Source organism: Amblyraja radiata, chromosome 18 (assembly GCF_010909765.2).
Source record: "Amblyraja radiata isolate CabotCenter1 chromosome 18, sAmbRad1.1.pri, whole genome shotgun sequence".
Classification (NCBI taxonomy): Eukaryota; Metazoa; Chordata; class Chondrichthyes; order Rajiformes; family Rajidae; genus Amblyraja; species Amblyraja radiata.
In genome coordinates this window covers 26,783,206-26,800,490 of record NC_045973.1, presented here as the reverse complement: position 1 = coordinate 26,800,490, position 17,285 = coordinate 26,783,206, and the positions used below count along the sequence as shown (strand labels likewise).

At 47.0% G+C, this 17,285-nt stretch overlaps 1 protein-coding gene across 1 annotated transcript in view; it reads left to right on the top strand.

Annotated features, from left to right (window-relative positions):
* rpn1 (ribophorin I) overlaps positions 1-17,285 on the top strand; it is a 35,444-nt gene extending 18,159 nt beyond the window's left edge. Inside the window, exons 2-10 of the mRNA XM_033036971.1 lie at positions 3,407-3,471; positions 4,668-4,974; positions 5,544-5,753; positions 6,833-7,025; positions 7,709-7,808; positions 10,786-10,924; positions 12,072-12,191; positions 13,091-13,336; positions 16,551-17,285. Of these exons, the coding sequence (XP_032892862.1) occupies positions 3,407-3,471; positions 4,668-4,974; positions 5,544-5,753; positions 6,833-7,025; positions 7,709-7,808; positions 10,786-10,924; positions 12,072-12,191; positions 13,091-13,336; positions 16,551-16,733 (1,563 nt within the window). The 3' untranslated portion in view covers positions 16,734-17,285. The remainder of the gene's footprint in view (positions 1-3,406; positions 3,472-4,667; positions 4,975-5,543; positions 5,754-6,832; positions 7,026-7,708; positions 7,809-10,785; positions 10,925-12,071; positions 12,192-13,090; positions 13,337-16,550) is intronic.

Here is a 17,285-nt window from a genome sequence, read left to right as displayed (position 1 = left end):
AACATGCCATTCGCTTTCTTCACTGCCTGCTGTGCCTGCATGCTTACTTTCATTGACTGATGAATAAGGACCCCCCAGATCCTGTTGTACTTCCCCTTTTCCCAACTTGACACCATTTAGATAATAATCTGCCTTCCTGTTTTTGCCACCAAAGTGGGTAACCTCACATTTATCCACATTAAACTGCATCTGCCCACTCACCCAACCTGTCCAAGTCACCCTGCATTCTCATAGCATCCTCCTCACAGTTCACACTGCCACCCAACTTTGTGTCATCTGCAAATTTGCTAATGTTACTTTGAATCCCTTCATCTAAATCATTGATGTATATTGTAAATAGCTGCGGTCCCAGCACGGAGCCTTGCGGTACCCCACTAGCCTGCCATTCTGAAAGGGACCCGTTAATCCCTACTCTTTGTTTCCTGTCTGCCAACCAATTTTCTATCCATGTCAGCACTCTACCCCCAATACCATGTGCCCTAACTTTGCAACTAATCTCCTATGTGGGACCTTATCAAATGCTTTCTGAAAGTCCAGGTACACCACGTCCACTGGCTCTCCCTTGTCCATTCTCCAAGTTACATCCTCAAAAAATTCCAGAAGATTAGTCGAGCATGATTTCCCCTTCGTAAATCTGACTCGGACCGATCCTGTTACTGCTATCCAAATGTGCTGCTCTTTCATATTTTATGATTGACTCCAGCATCTTCCCCACCACCGATGTCAGGATAACTGGTCTATAATTCCCTGTTTTCTCTCACCCGCCTTTCTTAGCAAGTGGGATAACGTTAGCTACCCTCCAATCCACAGGAACTGATCCTGAATCTATAGAACATTGGAAAATGATCACCAATGCATCCACGATTTTTAGAGCCACTTCCTCAAGTACCCTGGGATGCAGACCATCAGGCCCTGGGGATTTATCAGCCTTCAGTCCCATCACCATTTCCTGCCTAATGTGGATTTCCTTAAGATCCTCTGGCCACTCGTACATCAGGAAGATTGTTTGTGTCCTCCTTAGTGAAGACTGATCCAAAGTACCTATTCAACTCATCTGCCATTTCCTTGTTCCTCATAGTAAATTCACCATTTTCAGTCTTCAAGAGTCCAACTTTGGTCTTAACTAATTATTTCCTCTTCATATACCTAAAGAAACTTTTACTATCCTCCTTTATATTCTTGGCTAGCTTACCTTCGTACCTCATCTTTTCTCCCCATATTGCCATTTTAGTTATCTTCTGTTGCTCTTTAAACGTTACCCAATCCTCTGGCTTTCTGCTCATCTTTGCTATGTTGCACTTCTCTTTTATTTTTATACTGTCTTTGACTTCCCTTGTCAGCCACGGTCGCCCCTTACTCCCCTTGGAATCTTTCTTCCTCTTTGAAATGAACTGATCCTGCACCTTCTGTATTATTCCCAGAAATATCTGCCATTGTTGTTCCACTGTCATCCCTGCTAGGGTATCTTTCCAGTCAACTTTGGCCAGCTCCTCCCTCATGGCTCCATAGTCCCCTTTGTTCAACTGCAATACTGACACCTCGATTTACCCTTCTCCCTCTCAAATTGTAGATTAAAACATATCATATTATGGTCACTACCTCCTAATGGCTCCTTAACCTCAAGTTCCCTTATCAAATCCGGTTCATTACACAACACTAAATCCAGAATTGCCTTCTCCCTGGTAGGCTCCAGTACAAGTTGCTCTAAGAATCCATCATGGAGGCACTCCACAAACTCCCTTTCTTGGGGTCCAGTACCAACCTGATTTTCCCAGTCTACCTGCATGTTGAAATCTCCCATAACAACCGTAGCATTACCTTTACTACATGCCAATTTTAACTCCTGATTCAACTTGCACCTTACATCCAGGCTACTTTTTGGGGGCCTGTAGATAGGTCCCATTAGGGTCTTTTTACCCGTACAATTCCTTAGTTCTATCCATACTGACTCCACATCTCCAGTTTCAATGTCACCCCTCGCAAGGGACTGAATTTCATTCCTCACCAACAGAGCTACCCCACCCTCTCTGCCCACCTGTCTGTCTTTTCAACATGATGTATACCCTTGAATATTCAGTTCTCAGCCCTGGCCCTCTTGCAGCCATGTCTCTGTAATTCCCACAACATCATACTTGCCAATTTCTAACTGAGCCTCAAGCTCGTCCACTTTATTTCTTATACTTCACGCATTCATATACAACACCTTGACTTCGGTATTCACCTCCCCTCTCGCTCCGGTCCCTATTGGCTCTGACCTTACTCTCTTATCCCTTCTTGAACTTTCCTTCCCATTAATTTGGGAGTCTTTTGTAATTTTTCCTGTACTCACTTCCCGTTTAACTCCATCTTTATACTCCCAATTTGTCAATCCCTCCCCCCCCCCACTATTTAGTTTAAATCCACACGTGTAGCCCTAGAAAACCTGCCTGCCAGATCGTTGGTCCCCCTCCAATTAAGGTGTAACCTGTCCCTTTTGGACAGGTCACCCCTACCCCAGAAGAGACCCCAGTGGTCTATAAAGCTAAATCATTGCTCCCTGCACCAGCCCCCCAGCCACACATTCAGATCCCCTATCTCCCTGTTCCTGCCCTCACTAGCACGAGGTACTGAAAGCAATCCAGAGATAACCACCCTAGAAGTCCTGCTTTTCAGTCTTCTTCCTAACTAGATATTCGCGTTGCAGAACCTCCTTCCTCTTCTTCCTGATGTTGTTTGTGCCCACGTGCACAACTACTGCCGATTGTTCACCTTCCCTCTCGAGGATGTTCTGAAGTCAGTCTGCGATATCTTTAATCCTGGCACCAGGGAGGCAACAGACCATCCTCGAGTCTCGGCTGCCGCCACAGAATCTCCAGTCCATACCTCGGACAATGGAGTCAGCCACCACTATAGCTCTGCCCGACGTCAGTCTTGTCATCTAGGCTGCCACTTGTGTTCTGCAGAACCTGAGGTGAAGTACATAAAATCTAGGTTTGCTGAGGTCAGCGATATCTCCAGGCATAATAGTTTAGTTCTCTTTGATGAACGGTGTTCCGCTGCTGGACTGAATACAGAAAACCAGTGATTGCCATCCAATGCCTTTCGGTATGACCTGCTTTACGTGGACAGGTTGGGTTAGGACTGTTTGTTTATTGGGCTGACAAAACCAGCAACAACTGATGTGGTCAGTATTTTCAGGGCAATGTGTTATTTGTCATGTCCAGTGCAGTGAAACTGAGTGGGAGCATCCAATATCAGGGAGAGGGTTAAATCATTAACATAACGGAACTGCATTGCTGCTACATTTTGCTTTTTGCTTTTTTCATGTCAATTTGTTTTGAGCTCAGAGATCTGGGATGCATGTGTTTTGATTATATTGCCTCATTTGGCTTCAAATAATTGAACCGTATTTCCCTTTCTGATCTAGTTAAAAAATAACGATGAAGAAGAATCCTCATTGAATCTGGAAGAGACTGTGGTCAGAGGGCAGAGGTAACTGATTTATTCTTGCTTGGAAATTCCACTGTACAATAGTTCATAGATTTGCTCTTTCTCCAGCATTAGGGATGGATTTGGTTATCAATGTCACTGCAACTAATGTTCCCGTCTTCCTACTGTTCTTCCACGCGCCATGAGTGAATTCATGCAATTGTTACTGTTTCTCCAAATACCATTTTATCATCTAAAATTCCAGATTCCCAGTGATCTGCTTCCTATACAAAATTGGAAAAGCTGTACACTAGCTTTCTAAATTCTGGAATCAATGCAAGTGTGATAAAGGGCAGTTGGTTCTATTGCTGATGGGATTTGCAAGGCTCTGGCCAATGGGTTGTTATGCATGAAAACGGACCTTTCTGCCCAACTTACCCATGCTGACCAAAATGCCCAATCTACACTTGTCCCACCTGCCTGCATTTGGCCCATATCCAACATGTTGTTAGGGAAGGGTATCTGGGGATGTAAAGGTGGCTAAATGGATTGAATTGCACAACAACCAGGGGAGAGTAAACCTGGCACTGAATGGCTTTGCTTAGTTCTGATTCTTGTTGTTTCCCATCAGCTGTGCGTTTCCTTGATTATTCCCCAACGTGCAGTGCCTGAATGAAAGTGAGTGTGGCCAACTGTAAAATTCCCAACTGCACGTTACATGGAACATAGAACAGTACAGCACAGGAACAAGCCCTTCAGCCCACAATGTATGTGCCGAACATAATGCCAATTTAAACTAATATCTACCTGCACATGATCCATATCCCTGCATATCCATGTGCCCATCCAAAAGCTTCTTAAACACTATTATCACATCTGCCTCCACCACCACCCCTGGCAGCAAATTCCAGAAATTCACCACTCTCTGTGTAAGCAAAAATTTACACCACACATCTCCTTCCAACTTTGCCCCTTTCACCTTCTAGTCTGTGACATCCCTCCCTGACTGTCTAACCCATATCTGGCCCTCATAAGTTTATAGGTCCCTGCTCCAGACAATATAAAACAATATGCTTGCACGGTTAGGCCGCTTTGCCTGAAGACACACTGGTTCTGAGAATGTTCTGTCGTTTGGAAGTCATCCTTGGGCGGGTGGCATGTTAGGTTGTCCGGTCGGCGTTGAGTATTTTGGGACGAATGCTTTCACATGTGAGCATTGGTTTTCTGGAGCCCGATCATCATCATATTTCCATTTCCAGTGGCAGGTTCTTCAACGTGAGGTTGGCATCGAGCCTCGCAGCTGGTGCCAAGGTGAAGCTGGCCATAGAAACCACCTTCACTCACGTGCTGCGGCCCTTCCCAACACACATTGCCCAGGCCGAGAAGCAGTATGTGGTGTTTGAGGGCAGCCACTACTTCTACTCGCCTTACCCCACCAAGAGCCAGACCACCCGGGTCAAGCTTGCCTCCAAGAACATTGAAAGCTACACCAAGCTTGGCAACCCCAGCAGATCCGAGGACTCCATCGATTATGGGCCATTCAAGGACGTTGCTGCCTACAGCCAGGTGACAGTAGCCACGGGTTTTTATCTTGCGTTCCCCTCCATTCCCCGGCCACCTTCAGCAAACCTTCCGTGCCTCTCAGTTCAATGGATGCCCTGTGTCCAGAAAGGGACGATGGAACTGCCTGTACGTCTCCAGCTTGGGTGGCATTCGTACTGCCCCTCCCCACATTCAGAGAACTGCGCAGCACAGGAACAGGCACTTCAGCCCACAATATCTGTGCTCAAAATGATGTTGTTAAATTGCTCTTCTCTTCCTGTGCATGATTCCCTATCCCTCTATTCCCTGCACATCCACGTGCCTATCTAAAAGCCCTTTAAGCGCCACTATAGTATCTGCCCCCACCACCACCCCGGCAGTGTGTTCCAGGTACCCACCATCCTCTGTAAGTAAAACCTTGCTCTGCATTTCTCCTTGAAACTTTACCCCTCTCATTGTGAACCAATGCCCTCTAGTTTGACATTTCCACCCTGGGATAAAGTTCTGAGATACTCCAGCACTGTGTGTCTGAACCGTTCTATGTTCAGAATGTGGGCTGTTGCCTCCACTGAGTGGCTGTGCTGCCCTTTCAGGACACACTGAGACTGCACTACGAGAACAACAGCCCTTTCTTGGCCATCGTCAGCATGACCCGCCTGATTGAGGTATCGCACTGGGGAAACATCGCCGTGGAGGAGACCATTGACCTGAAGCACTGCGGCGCCGTCCTGAAGGGGCCGTTCTCCCGCTACGACTACCAGAGGCAGCCTGACAGTGGAATATCCTCCGTCAAATCTTTCAAGGTACGTCTCCTTCCAAGAACCTTTGTTCCCTACCAGTTTGGAGCTGTAAAGGGTGTGGGGCAGCGGTTTGCCGTGTCGTTCAAGGCTCTGTTCAGGGGGCGAAATGGCTGCCTCCATCATTCAAGTTTATAGGTCCCTGCTCCAGACAATATAAAACAATATGCTTGCACGGTTAGGCCGCTTTGCCTGAAGACACACTGGTTCTGAGAATGTTCTGTCGTTTGGAAGTCATCCTTGGGCGGGTGGCATGTTAGGTTGTCCGGTCGGCGTTGAGTATTTTGGGACGAATGCTTTCACATGTGAGCATTGGTTTTCTGGAGCCCGATCATCATCATATTTCCATTTCCAGTGGCAGGTTCTTCAACGTGAGGTTGGCATCGAGCCTCGCAGCTGGTGCCAAGGTGAAGCTGGCCATAGAAACCACCTTCACTCACGTGCTGCAGCCCTTCCCAACACACATTGCCCAGGCCGAGAAGCAGTATGTGGTGTTTGAGGGCATCGGTTCTCTAAGTGAAGGGGACAGAGGTTCAGCTTTCTGGCACCCCAGACATTTTCATCCTGCTTATATGTTCCGTTTTGGTCACACTGCTTTGGAAAGGATGTAGTTAAGCTGGAAAGAGTGCAGACAAGATTTACGAAGACTCAAGGGCCTGAGTTACAGGGAGAGGTTGGGCAGGCTAGAACTTATTTATTTCTTGGAGTGCAGGGGTGATCTTATAATGTATAAAATCATGAGGGAAATAGATGGTGAACACAGGACAGGGGAATCAAGAGCTAGAGGACAGCGTTTTAAGGTGAAAAGGGAAATATTTAATAAGCATCTGAGGGAAACCATTTCGCAGAGTGGTGGATATATGGAATGAGTTGCCAGAGGAGGTAGTTGAGATAGGTCCTATAACGCATTTAACAGCACTTAAACATGCATTTAAAAGCACTTACATGGATAGGAAAGGTTATCTTGGTTGTGACTGTGGCTCTGACTGGAGTGTGCAGGGTGATGTTTATTAGTCTGTGCTCTGGGTTTCCGTGGGCTGGCTGGGTGCTGTGGTAAACCCCTCTCTGTTGACCTTCTGTTGCAGACCATCCTGCCTGCTGCGGCCCAAGATGTATACTATCGGGACGACATTGGGAACATCTCCACCAGCCACTTGGTTGTCCTGGATGATTCCGTGGAGATGGAAGTCCGCCCTCGCTTCCCGCTCTTTGGTGGGTGGAAGACTCACTATGTCATTGGATACAACCTGCCCAGCTACGAATACCTGTACAACTTCGGTCAGTACCTGAGCCTGGTTTTGATCTTAAACGGGTAAGAGCGATCTCCCCAGCATTCCTGCAGGTTGTTTGGTTACAGGTCTTTACCCCATCCATCTGTAACTCCTTCTGAAGGTCATGGTATCTGAATTACCAGCCACTAAGTGATTTGGAGTATTGCGTGCAGTTCTGTTCACCCCATTACAGGAAGGATGTTGCGACTTTAGAAATGGTACAGAGGAGGTTTACAAGACCGTCACACAAACCAACCTCCTGTCTATTGATTCCATCTACACCTCACGCTGCCTCGGCAAGGCCACCAGCATAAATAATCAAGGATTCATTTCACCCCGGTCACTCCCTCTTCTCTGCTCTCCCATCAGGCAAGAAATGTGAAAACTCATAGCTCCAGATTCATTGACTGTTTCTTCCCAGCTGTTACCAGGTTACTGAACCATCATATCATCAACGAGAGAGTGATCCTGACCTGACCTCCCATCTACCTCTTTGGAGACCCTAATCGGAGTTCACTGGAATTACTCTTGCACTCAACGTAATTCCCTTTATCCTGTATCTGTACACTGTGGACGGCTTGATTGTAATCATGTATCGTCTTTACGCTGACTGGATAGCACGCAACAAAGCATTTTGCTGTACCTCGGTACATGTGACAATAAACTAAACTAAACTCTTGTCCCCATCAGGTGACCAGTACGCGTTGAAGATGCGGTTTATGGACCACGTATTTGACGATCAGGTGATCGACGATCTCACCGTGAAGCTTATTCTGCCGGAGGGAGCCCGGTGAGTGAGCGAGTGGTGCAGAGTCAGGCCAGTGAGAGGTGGTGCTGCATGTTGTTCTTCTGCTGTGGTTATAGATTGGGAACACTAGCTGTACCTGTTCATTGGTTAAAATATACAGCATGGAAACAGGCCCTTCGGCCCACCAAGTCCACGCCGACCATCGTCCACCCTGTTCATGCTAGTTCTATGTTATCCCACTTTCTCATGCACGCCCTACAAACTATGGGCAATTTACAGAGGCCAATTAACCTACAAACCCATACGGGCACGTCTTTGGGATGTGGGAGGAAACCAGAGCACCTGGAGGAAACCCACATGGTCACTGGGTCAACATGCAAACCGTGCAGGAACAGCACCCGAGGTCAGGACTGAACCCGGGCATCTGGTGCTGTGAGGCAGCGGCTCTGTGAGGTACCAGCTGTGCCACTGTGCTGCCCATAATGTTGTGAGAGTCTCTGCCATTGCCCTTGACTGGGGCAACGGCCCGGTGCCAATGTTCCTAGGTGGTGAGTGTTCACACATTCTAGCCTGGTTGTGATCTCCAGCACACACTTGCATCTGTACGTGTGTCCACATGTCTTCATACACCGTGGGATGGATCAATTACTGCCCTGGGATTTGACAGGGCAGATTATCGGGAGAGGAAGGTTTGCCCTGGATGTAAATCATTCTATCCCTGCCCCAGGAATATGTGACTGGAAAGGGTGAAGGGAACTTTACCCTGTATCTAGCCCATGCTATCCGTGATCCAGGAGTGTTTGACGGGACAGGGTGGAGGGAGCTGGATTCTGTATCTACAGTGCCCTCCATAATGTTTGGGACAAAGACCCATCATTTCTTTATTTGCCTCTGTACTCCACAATTTGAGATTTGTAATCGAAAAAATCAAATGTGGTTAAAGTGCACATTGTCAGATTTTAATAAAGGCCATTTTTATACATTTTGGTTTCACCATGTAGAAATTACAGCAGTGTTTATACGGAGTCCCCTCCCTCCCTCCCTCCCCCCCCCCCCCCCCCCCCCCCCCCCTCCCCCCTCCCCCCCCCCCCCCCCCCCCCATTTCAGGGCATCATAATGTTTGGGACACAGCAATGTCATGTAAATGAAAGTAGTCATGTTTAGTATTTTGTTGCATATGCTTTGCATGCAATGTCTGCGATACATGGACATCACCAGTTGCTGGGTGTCTTCTCTGGTGATGCTCTGCCAGGCCTGTATTGTACCTTGCTTTGAGGGCTAGTCCCCTTCATTTTTCTCATCAGCATATACAAGGCATGCTCAATTGGGTTCAGATCGGGTGATTGACTTGGCCACTCAAGAATTGACAATTTTTTAGCTTTGAAAAAACTCCTTTGTTGCTTTAGCAGTTTGGGATCTTTGTCTTGCTGCAGAATGAACCGCCGGTCAATGAGTTTTGAGGCATTTGTTTGAACTTGAGCAGATAGGATGTGTCTATACACTTCAGAATTCATTATGCTACTACCATCAGCAGTTGTATTATCAATGAAGATAAGTGAGCCAGTACCTTCAGCAGCCATACATGCCCAGGCCATAACACCCCACCACTGGGTTTCACAGATGAGGTGGTATGCTTTGGATCTTGGGCAATTCCTTCTCTCCTTCATACTTTGCTCTTGCCATCACTCTGATATAAGTTTATCTTCATCTCATCTGTCCACAAGACCTTTTTCCAGAAATGTGGTTGCTCTTTTAAGCACTTCTTGGCAAACTGTAACCTGGCCATCCTATTTTTGCAGCTAACCAGTGGTTTGCATCTTGCAGTGTAGTTCTGTATTTCTGTTCATGAAATCTTCTGCGGACAGTGGTCATTGATAAATCCACACCTGACTCCTGAAGAGTGTTTTTGATCTGTCCGACAGGTGTTTGGGGGTTTTTCTTTATTATAGAGAGAATTCTTCTGTCATCAGCTGTGGAGGTCTTCCTTGGCCTGCCAGTCCCTTTGCTATTACTAAGCTCACCAGTGTTCTTTCTTCTTAATGATGTTCCAAATAATTGATTTTGGTAAGCTTAAGGTTTGGCTGATGTCTCTATTCTAGTTTTATTCTTGTTTCTCAGTCGCATAATGGCTTATCTGACTTTCATTGGCACAACTTTGGTCCTCATGTTGATAAACAGCAATAAAAGTTTCCAAAGGTGATCAAATGACTGGAGGAAAGACTAGGTGCTGAGAGCTCTCTTATACCTGCATTAAGGAGGCAATTAAACACACCTGAGCAATTACAAATGCCTGTGAAGCCGTGTGTCCCAAACATTGTGGTGATTTTTATTTCTACAACAAATCTCAAATTGTGGACTACAGAGGCAAAGAAATAAATGACGAGTCTTTGCCCCAAACATTATGGAGGGCACAGTAAATCCTGTTCCTGCATTGGGGGTGTGGGATGGAACAGCATGGAGGAAACTTGATTCTTTATCTAAATCATGCGCCTGTGCCCGGAGTTTGTGACGGGGCAAGGTGAAGGGAACTTGACCCTGTACCTAAATCCAGTCCCTGCTTTGGACTACTTTAGACTCCAGAGATACAGTGCAGAAACAGGCCCTTTAGTCCACTGAGTCCGTGCCTGCCAGCGATCACCCTGTACACTAACATAACGTACACACTAGGGACATTTTAACTGAAGCCAATTAACCTACAACCTGTACTTCTTTGGAATGTGGGAGAAAACCGGAGCTCCTGGAGGGAGCCCACGCGATCACAGGGAGAACGTGCAAACTCCGTACAGACAGCACCTATATTCAGGATCAAACTGGTGTCTCTGGCACTATAAGGTAGCAACTCTACCGCTGCGCCACTGCTGCCCTCCGGGGGAGTTTTGTCGAAACAGAGTGGAGGGAGCTTTACTCTATGTGAGTGCTGTCCCTGCCCTACAAGTGTGTGACTGGGCAATTGGCCCCTGAGCGGTGCTTTGGCACTAAAATACCTGGCCTGTTGTCAGACCATCTCTCCTTCCTGCAGGAATATTCACTTGGACACTCCGTACCGTATCGACCGGCAAGCAGATGAGCTCCACTACACCTACCTGGACACATTTGGCCGCCCAGTCATCACTGCTCACAAGTCGAACCTGGTGGAGCAGCACATCCAGGATATTGTGGTACCTTCCCCTTTGCTTCCCTTGTGTAGGCAGAGGTGCCGCTTGTTGCGGCCATCAGTATTTGAGTAATAATGGGAACATAATGGTTAATAATGGCTCTTACTCAAAGTCCTCAAGAGCCTGATTTCCAGGTAGAGGTTTAGAAAATTATGAGAGGCATAGCTGGGGTAGAGAGTCAGTCTTTCCTGATTAGTAACGGTGTCAAAGGTTATGGGGAGAAGGCAGGAAAATGGGGTTGACGGAGGAAAATGGATCAACCAACATTTAATGGGCCGATTGACAAGATGGGCCGAATGGCCTAATTCTGATCCTTATGAATTTATGATCGACAATTTTTTATTTTCCCAGGGTGGAAATGTCACAGACTAGAGGGCATAGTTTTAAGGTGAGGGGCAAAGTATAAAGGAGATGTGCAGGGGAAATTCTTTTGACACAGAGGCCAGTGGGGCCTGGAATGCGCTCCAGGGGTGGTGGTAGAGGAGGATACGATAGTGGCATTTAAGAGACTTTTAGACAGTCACATGGATATGCAAGCAATGGAGGGATGTGAATCACATGCAGACAGAAGAGATTAGTTTAACCTGCCATCAGGTTCAGCACAGTCTTAGTGGGCCGAAGGGCCTGATTTTGTGTTAGTTGTGACTTTAGAGACACTGCGTTGAAACATGCCCTTCGGCTCACCATGTCTGTGCCGGCCATTGATCACCCCATGCACTGGAACTATCCTACACACTGAGGACAATTTACAGTTTTACTGAACCCAATTAACCAACAAACCTGTACGTCTTTGAAGTGTGGGAGAAATCTGGAGCACCCAGAGGAAACCCACAGTCACAAAGAAAGCGTATAAACTCTGTACAGACAGCACCCGTAGTTGGGATCGAACCCAGGTGTCAAGGCAGCAACTCTACCGCTGCGCCACCATGACGCCCTGTTCTGTGTATTTATTTGTCATACACACCAGGGTGGGGACGACCATGCTGTCCTTTGATCCTGGAGCTCAGTTGGTAGGGTTGGAGTAGGCCGTTAGATCTCAGCTCAGGGTGAACTGGTCCCGTAGGGTTGGAGCACCTCTGGGAGGTTGTGTTGCGGCTGAGCTGACAGGACCAGTGGTTGTGGTCACCCCCATCTGCCGCTCTCTCCACAGATCCACTACACCTTCAACAAGGTCCTGATGCTACAGGAGCCACTGCTGGTGGTGGGGGCGTTCTACATCCTCTTCTTCACCGTCATCATTTACGTCCGCCTGGATTTTTCCATCACTAAGGTGAACTGCTTCTAATAACTATGCCGCTTTGCCCTGTCCAAGGATGTTCTTCCATCTATCCCAGCTCTTCCAAACCCAACTCCCCAAAATTCAATTTACACAAAACCCTCTCCCTTCCCCATGTGATCACTGTAGCCTTATCCTTGTCTCTTCCCCCGCCCACACCTTGCCAAGCTCTCTTGAGTCGTGTGCGCACAGTGCTAAATTGGGCCCTTCAGTCCATCACCCGTGCTGGCCCTCAACCACCCATTTACACCAATTAATCACATTTTATTGTCCCCGCATTCCCTTCAACTCCATCCAAGACACCTCACAAACATTCTTCAGTAACTTTCAATTTCTAAGCCCCCATTGTCCCTTCACCATGGTCACCCAGTCTCTACTTTTGTGCTTGTGTGTCTTGTTGCTTTTCACTTAGTATGGCTGTATGGTAACTCAAATTTCATTGTACCTTAAACGGTTCATGTGACAATAAATTTACCTTGACCTCCATCCCCCATCCGGGAGGTCACCAGGGCCACATTTTCTTCCTCCGACAGAGACCCAATCAATTTCTCCCCAAAAACGCTCTTTTCCGCTTGGAGGGACCTGTCACCTTCTCCAGAGATGCTGCCTGACCTGCCGAGTTACTCCAGCACTTTCAATGATTCAATTCAATGATACTTTATTGTCACAAGTACCTAGGTACGAGTTGCCACGTTTCTGGCACTGACAAAATTACGAAAGTACTCATCAGAATCCCGATTGTCCCTCTTTGTTGTCGCCGGCCCGATTCCCTCTGCGTCAGGTCCTTGGGACTTTGTGTACTAACCAGCGTCTGCAGTTGCTTGTTTCCACTTAGCCTCCAGCTTGGTGCGGCTGGGGGTTGCTGACTGTTTCTCTCACGCTCCCTGCGGCAGGACCCGGCGGCCGAGGCCCGGATGAAGGTGGCCTCCATCACGGAGCAGGTACTGACACTGGTCAACAAGCGTCTGGGGCTGTACCGCCACTTTGAGGATGCGGTCAATAAGTACAAACAGTCCCGCGACATCGGCACGCTCAATAGCGGCCGCAAGACGCTGGAGACGGAGCACCGCGGCCTCTCCAGCGACATCGCCTCTTTGCAGTCCAAGCTCAAAGCCGAGGGCTCCGACCTTGCTGAGAAGGTAGGGAGTCAGCTGTTCAATGGTTTACTAGGGCTGTCCCATGGTTTGGTGGAGGGGGGGGTTCAATGGTACAATGGTCACTTTTATTACCTCCCACACCAAGGTACAGTGAAACTTCTTTTTTTGCATACAGATCAGTAAGAGTATTGCCATACATAAATACTGGACCTGATTAAGTACCGAATGCAGAGAAACAGTCCACTGAGTTCATGTGTAAGAGTCGTCAGGTTTTGGCCACCAGGTAGCCATAGAGGCCCGTTGCAGCTGTCACCTCAGTTCGGATCGCCATCGGGGTCTCCGCTGTGTGCCGTCTCTCTGGGTACACCAATGAGGGGGAGACACAAGCAGAGAGGCCACAGCCGCGCCTGATGCTGTACTAGACCACAGCTGGTCTTTTGCCTCAACACCACATTGCTGTATTTCCTTTGTGGGTTAATTGGCCTCTGTAAATTTCCCTACATCTCTGAATAGATTCACATAGCACAAAACTTGCCATTCGGCCCAACTCGTCCATGCTGACCAAGATGCCCCAGCTACACCAGTCCCACCTGCCTGCGTTTGGCCTGTATCTCTCTAAACCTCTCTATCCATGTACCTGTCCAAATGTCTTTTAATCTTGTAATTGTACCTGCTTCATCACTTCCCTTACTTCCCACAATGTGCTAGGACAGTGCTTCTCTTAAAACTATTTCTGTGTCATTCACCCTTGAGTCTTTATCACAAAATTTAATTCACCCTCGACTAAGTTTTCTTATGTTTTTTGGTAATTTTCATTTTATTCTCCCTTATGTATAATTTTATATATTAGTAGACCAAGTAGGACCCATCAGGCGTCGGCGTGCATTTCTTTTATCACATGAGCAAAAAACATAATTAACTAATTTTGTAAGTGTTTATTTTATTCAACTTTTTGAACTTCCTAAAAATATGTAAAGAAAATTAGGAGTGAAAAAAAAAGGTTTAATTACCACTGGAGTTGGAAAATCATTCTATTAGAATGATAAAAAAAACACTGGGCTTCAGCCCCATCCTACCATTTCGGGCTTTGATTACTGCTGTTTTTTTCTTGGAAAACTAGCTCAGAAAACCATGAAGTATGTGATTTAATATATTAGTATCCAACAAATATAACTTTCTATAACTCTCCCCGACGAAAGTTCACAATACCACCAAATATCAACTTTGGTAGCTAAATTGCTACACAAAGTAAAGTTACAGCTCCAGCGAGCCTCCAGTGATGCCATTAATAATCCCACTAGCTCGTCTGGTCTTCCCTAAAAGGTTATATTACAGTAAATTTGTGAAATATCCTGCTACTTTGAAATTAGAAAATCACAGGTAGAGAGAATAAAACATCAAATTTCCAGCTCCACTGCCATTAAAACCAATAAGAGCTTACTAACCACTTTAATGGCAATGCCTTTTTTAAGTATAGAAAAAAATATATAAATATCTGAATAAATTAAGTAATTCACCCTTTATTCACCCCTCTAGTTTAATTCACCCCAAAATAATTTCATTCGCCCTAGGGTGAACCATTCACCAGTTTAAGAAGCACTGAGCTAGGATACACTTAGAGTCATACAGCACAGAAACGGGGCCTTCGGCCCAACTCGTCCATGTCAACCAGAATGCCCCATCTAAGCTAGTCCCATTTGCCGTGTTTGGCCCATATCCCACTAAACCTTTCCTATCCTTGTGCTTGTCCAAATGTCTTGATTATTGTTATAGTACCTGCCTCAACTACCTTCTCTGGCAGTTCGTTCCATACACGATTCAAGAGATTCAAGATAGTTTATTGTCATGTGACCCAGATAGGACAATGAAATTCTTGCATTGCTTCAGCACAACAGAATATGGTCGGCATGAATACAGAACAGATCAGTATGTCCATATACCATTATATAAATATATACACACATGAGTAAATAAACAGATAAAGTGCAAATAAACTGATAATGGGCTAGTAATGTTCTGTTTTGTTGAAGTTGAGTTTAATAGCCTGATCGCTGTGGGGAAGTAGCTATTTCTGAACCTCCAAGGAATGGAGGGATGTGAATCACATGTCGAGGTAGGAGTTTATTTGCGCCATGATCAACCTCTCAAAGCACTTCATCACCACCGGCGTTAGTGCCACTGGTCGATAGTCATTGGGCACCGGTATAATTGATGCCCTTTTAAAGTAGGTGGGAACCTCAGACCTCAGGTTGAAAATGTCCATAAAAACTCCAGCCAGTTGATCCGCACAGATTTTTAGAACACGACCAGGTATGCCATTAGGTCCAGGCGCTTTTCGAGGGTTCACCCCTCTGAAGGATTTTCTGACGTCGGCCTCTGTGACTGTGACTGAAATACCATCACAGCGAATGGGGGCTCGAGAAGGCACATCAATGTTCCCCCTATCAAAGCGTGCGTAAAACGCATTGTGCTCGTCAGTGAGTGATGCTATGCCCACCACTCTGTGTGGAAAAAGTTGCCCCTCGGGTTCCTATTAAATCTTTTCCCTCTCACTTTAAACCTATGGCCTCTAGTATTTGTCTCGGCCGCCACCCCTCCCCCTCATCTCCCCTCATTCCTCCCTGGTGTCGTCGTCCCCCCCCCCCCCCCCCCTTCCTCGTTAACTTCTGGCCTGGGGCTAGACTCCGACAGGCTGGCATTTTTGGAGACACAGCACGGAAACGGGCCCTTTGGCCCACCAGGTCCAAACTGGCCATTGGTCACCTGTTCTGGTGCTGTGAGGCAGTCGCTCTATTAGTTTAGTTTATCGTCACGTGTACCATGCTGACCTGTCAGGGGAAAGACTATACATGATTACAATTGAGCCTGCGTCCAGATACAGGGTAAAGGGAATAATGTTTAGTGCAAGATAAAGTCTGAGAAGAAATAGGGACTCTGCGTGAGGGGGGGGGTGCTGAGAACAAAGAGGGACTATCCGGACTTAATGGGTACTTTTGCAACTTTGTCAGCGCCAGAAACACAATGACTCTTTGCGCACTGTGTATTGCATGCAAAAACAAAGAATTTCACTGTACCTGGGTACCTGTGACAAAGTATCATTGAATCATTGCAAGCTACAGATAGTCTGAGACAGATAACAGCTCCCCGCTGTGCCACTGTGTTAGGTTTGTGTTCCAGGGGCTGGGCTGTGCGTCCCTGACTAATGCATCTCTCTCTCTCTCTCTCTCTCTTTCCCCCCCCCCCCCCCACTCCGCAGGTGACTGAGATCCAGAAGCTGGACGGCCAGGTGAAGGACTTGGCCCTGAAGGCCAGCCAGGAGGCTGAGCGCCTAGTGGCCGGCAAGGTGAAGAAGGACGCCTACATCGAGAACGACAAGCACCTGAGCTCGAAGCGGCAGGACCTTGTGTCCAGGATCGACACCATCCTGGACACCTTGTAGCGCCCGGCTTACCCCTCGCCCCCCCCACGTAACTAAAAGATTGGATGGTATTAAAATTAGCTACTGAGTTTATCTCGTGTGTAACGAGAATTCAGTGTGTCTGGGCTGACAAGTGGTGGTTCCTTCTAACTCACTGCAGGGTGGGCAAGTGTTTTGGTTCATTATTTTTTATCCTCCCAGCTGAATCATCCCTCTGTGTCGGTCCAAGGATGGCAGATGGTTCCTGGCATCAGACGAATGACTGGTAAACCGAGGTGGGACGGCGCGGTGATGTGGCTGTGAAAATGTCCATGTTAACTCCCTCAGACGGACCATTCCCTACTACTTGTAATCTTCTGTGAATGTTTTTTTTAAAATGCTTGTAACCGTGGTTTTGCACTGCGAATCGACCCAAACTCTCCGGACGCTAGATGGTGCTCTGCTGTGATGGAGGAAGGGGGGGGGGGGGGGGGGGTTGGTGAGATTGTGTCCCTCTCTTCCACAAAGAGATGCCAATTGTAAATTCAATTATTTGATTGCTTAATAATTAAAAGGACATCTTGCCGTCTCCGA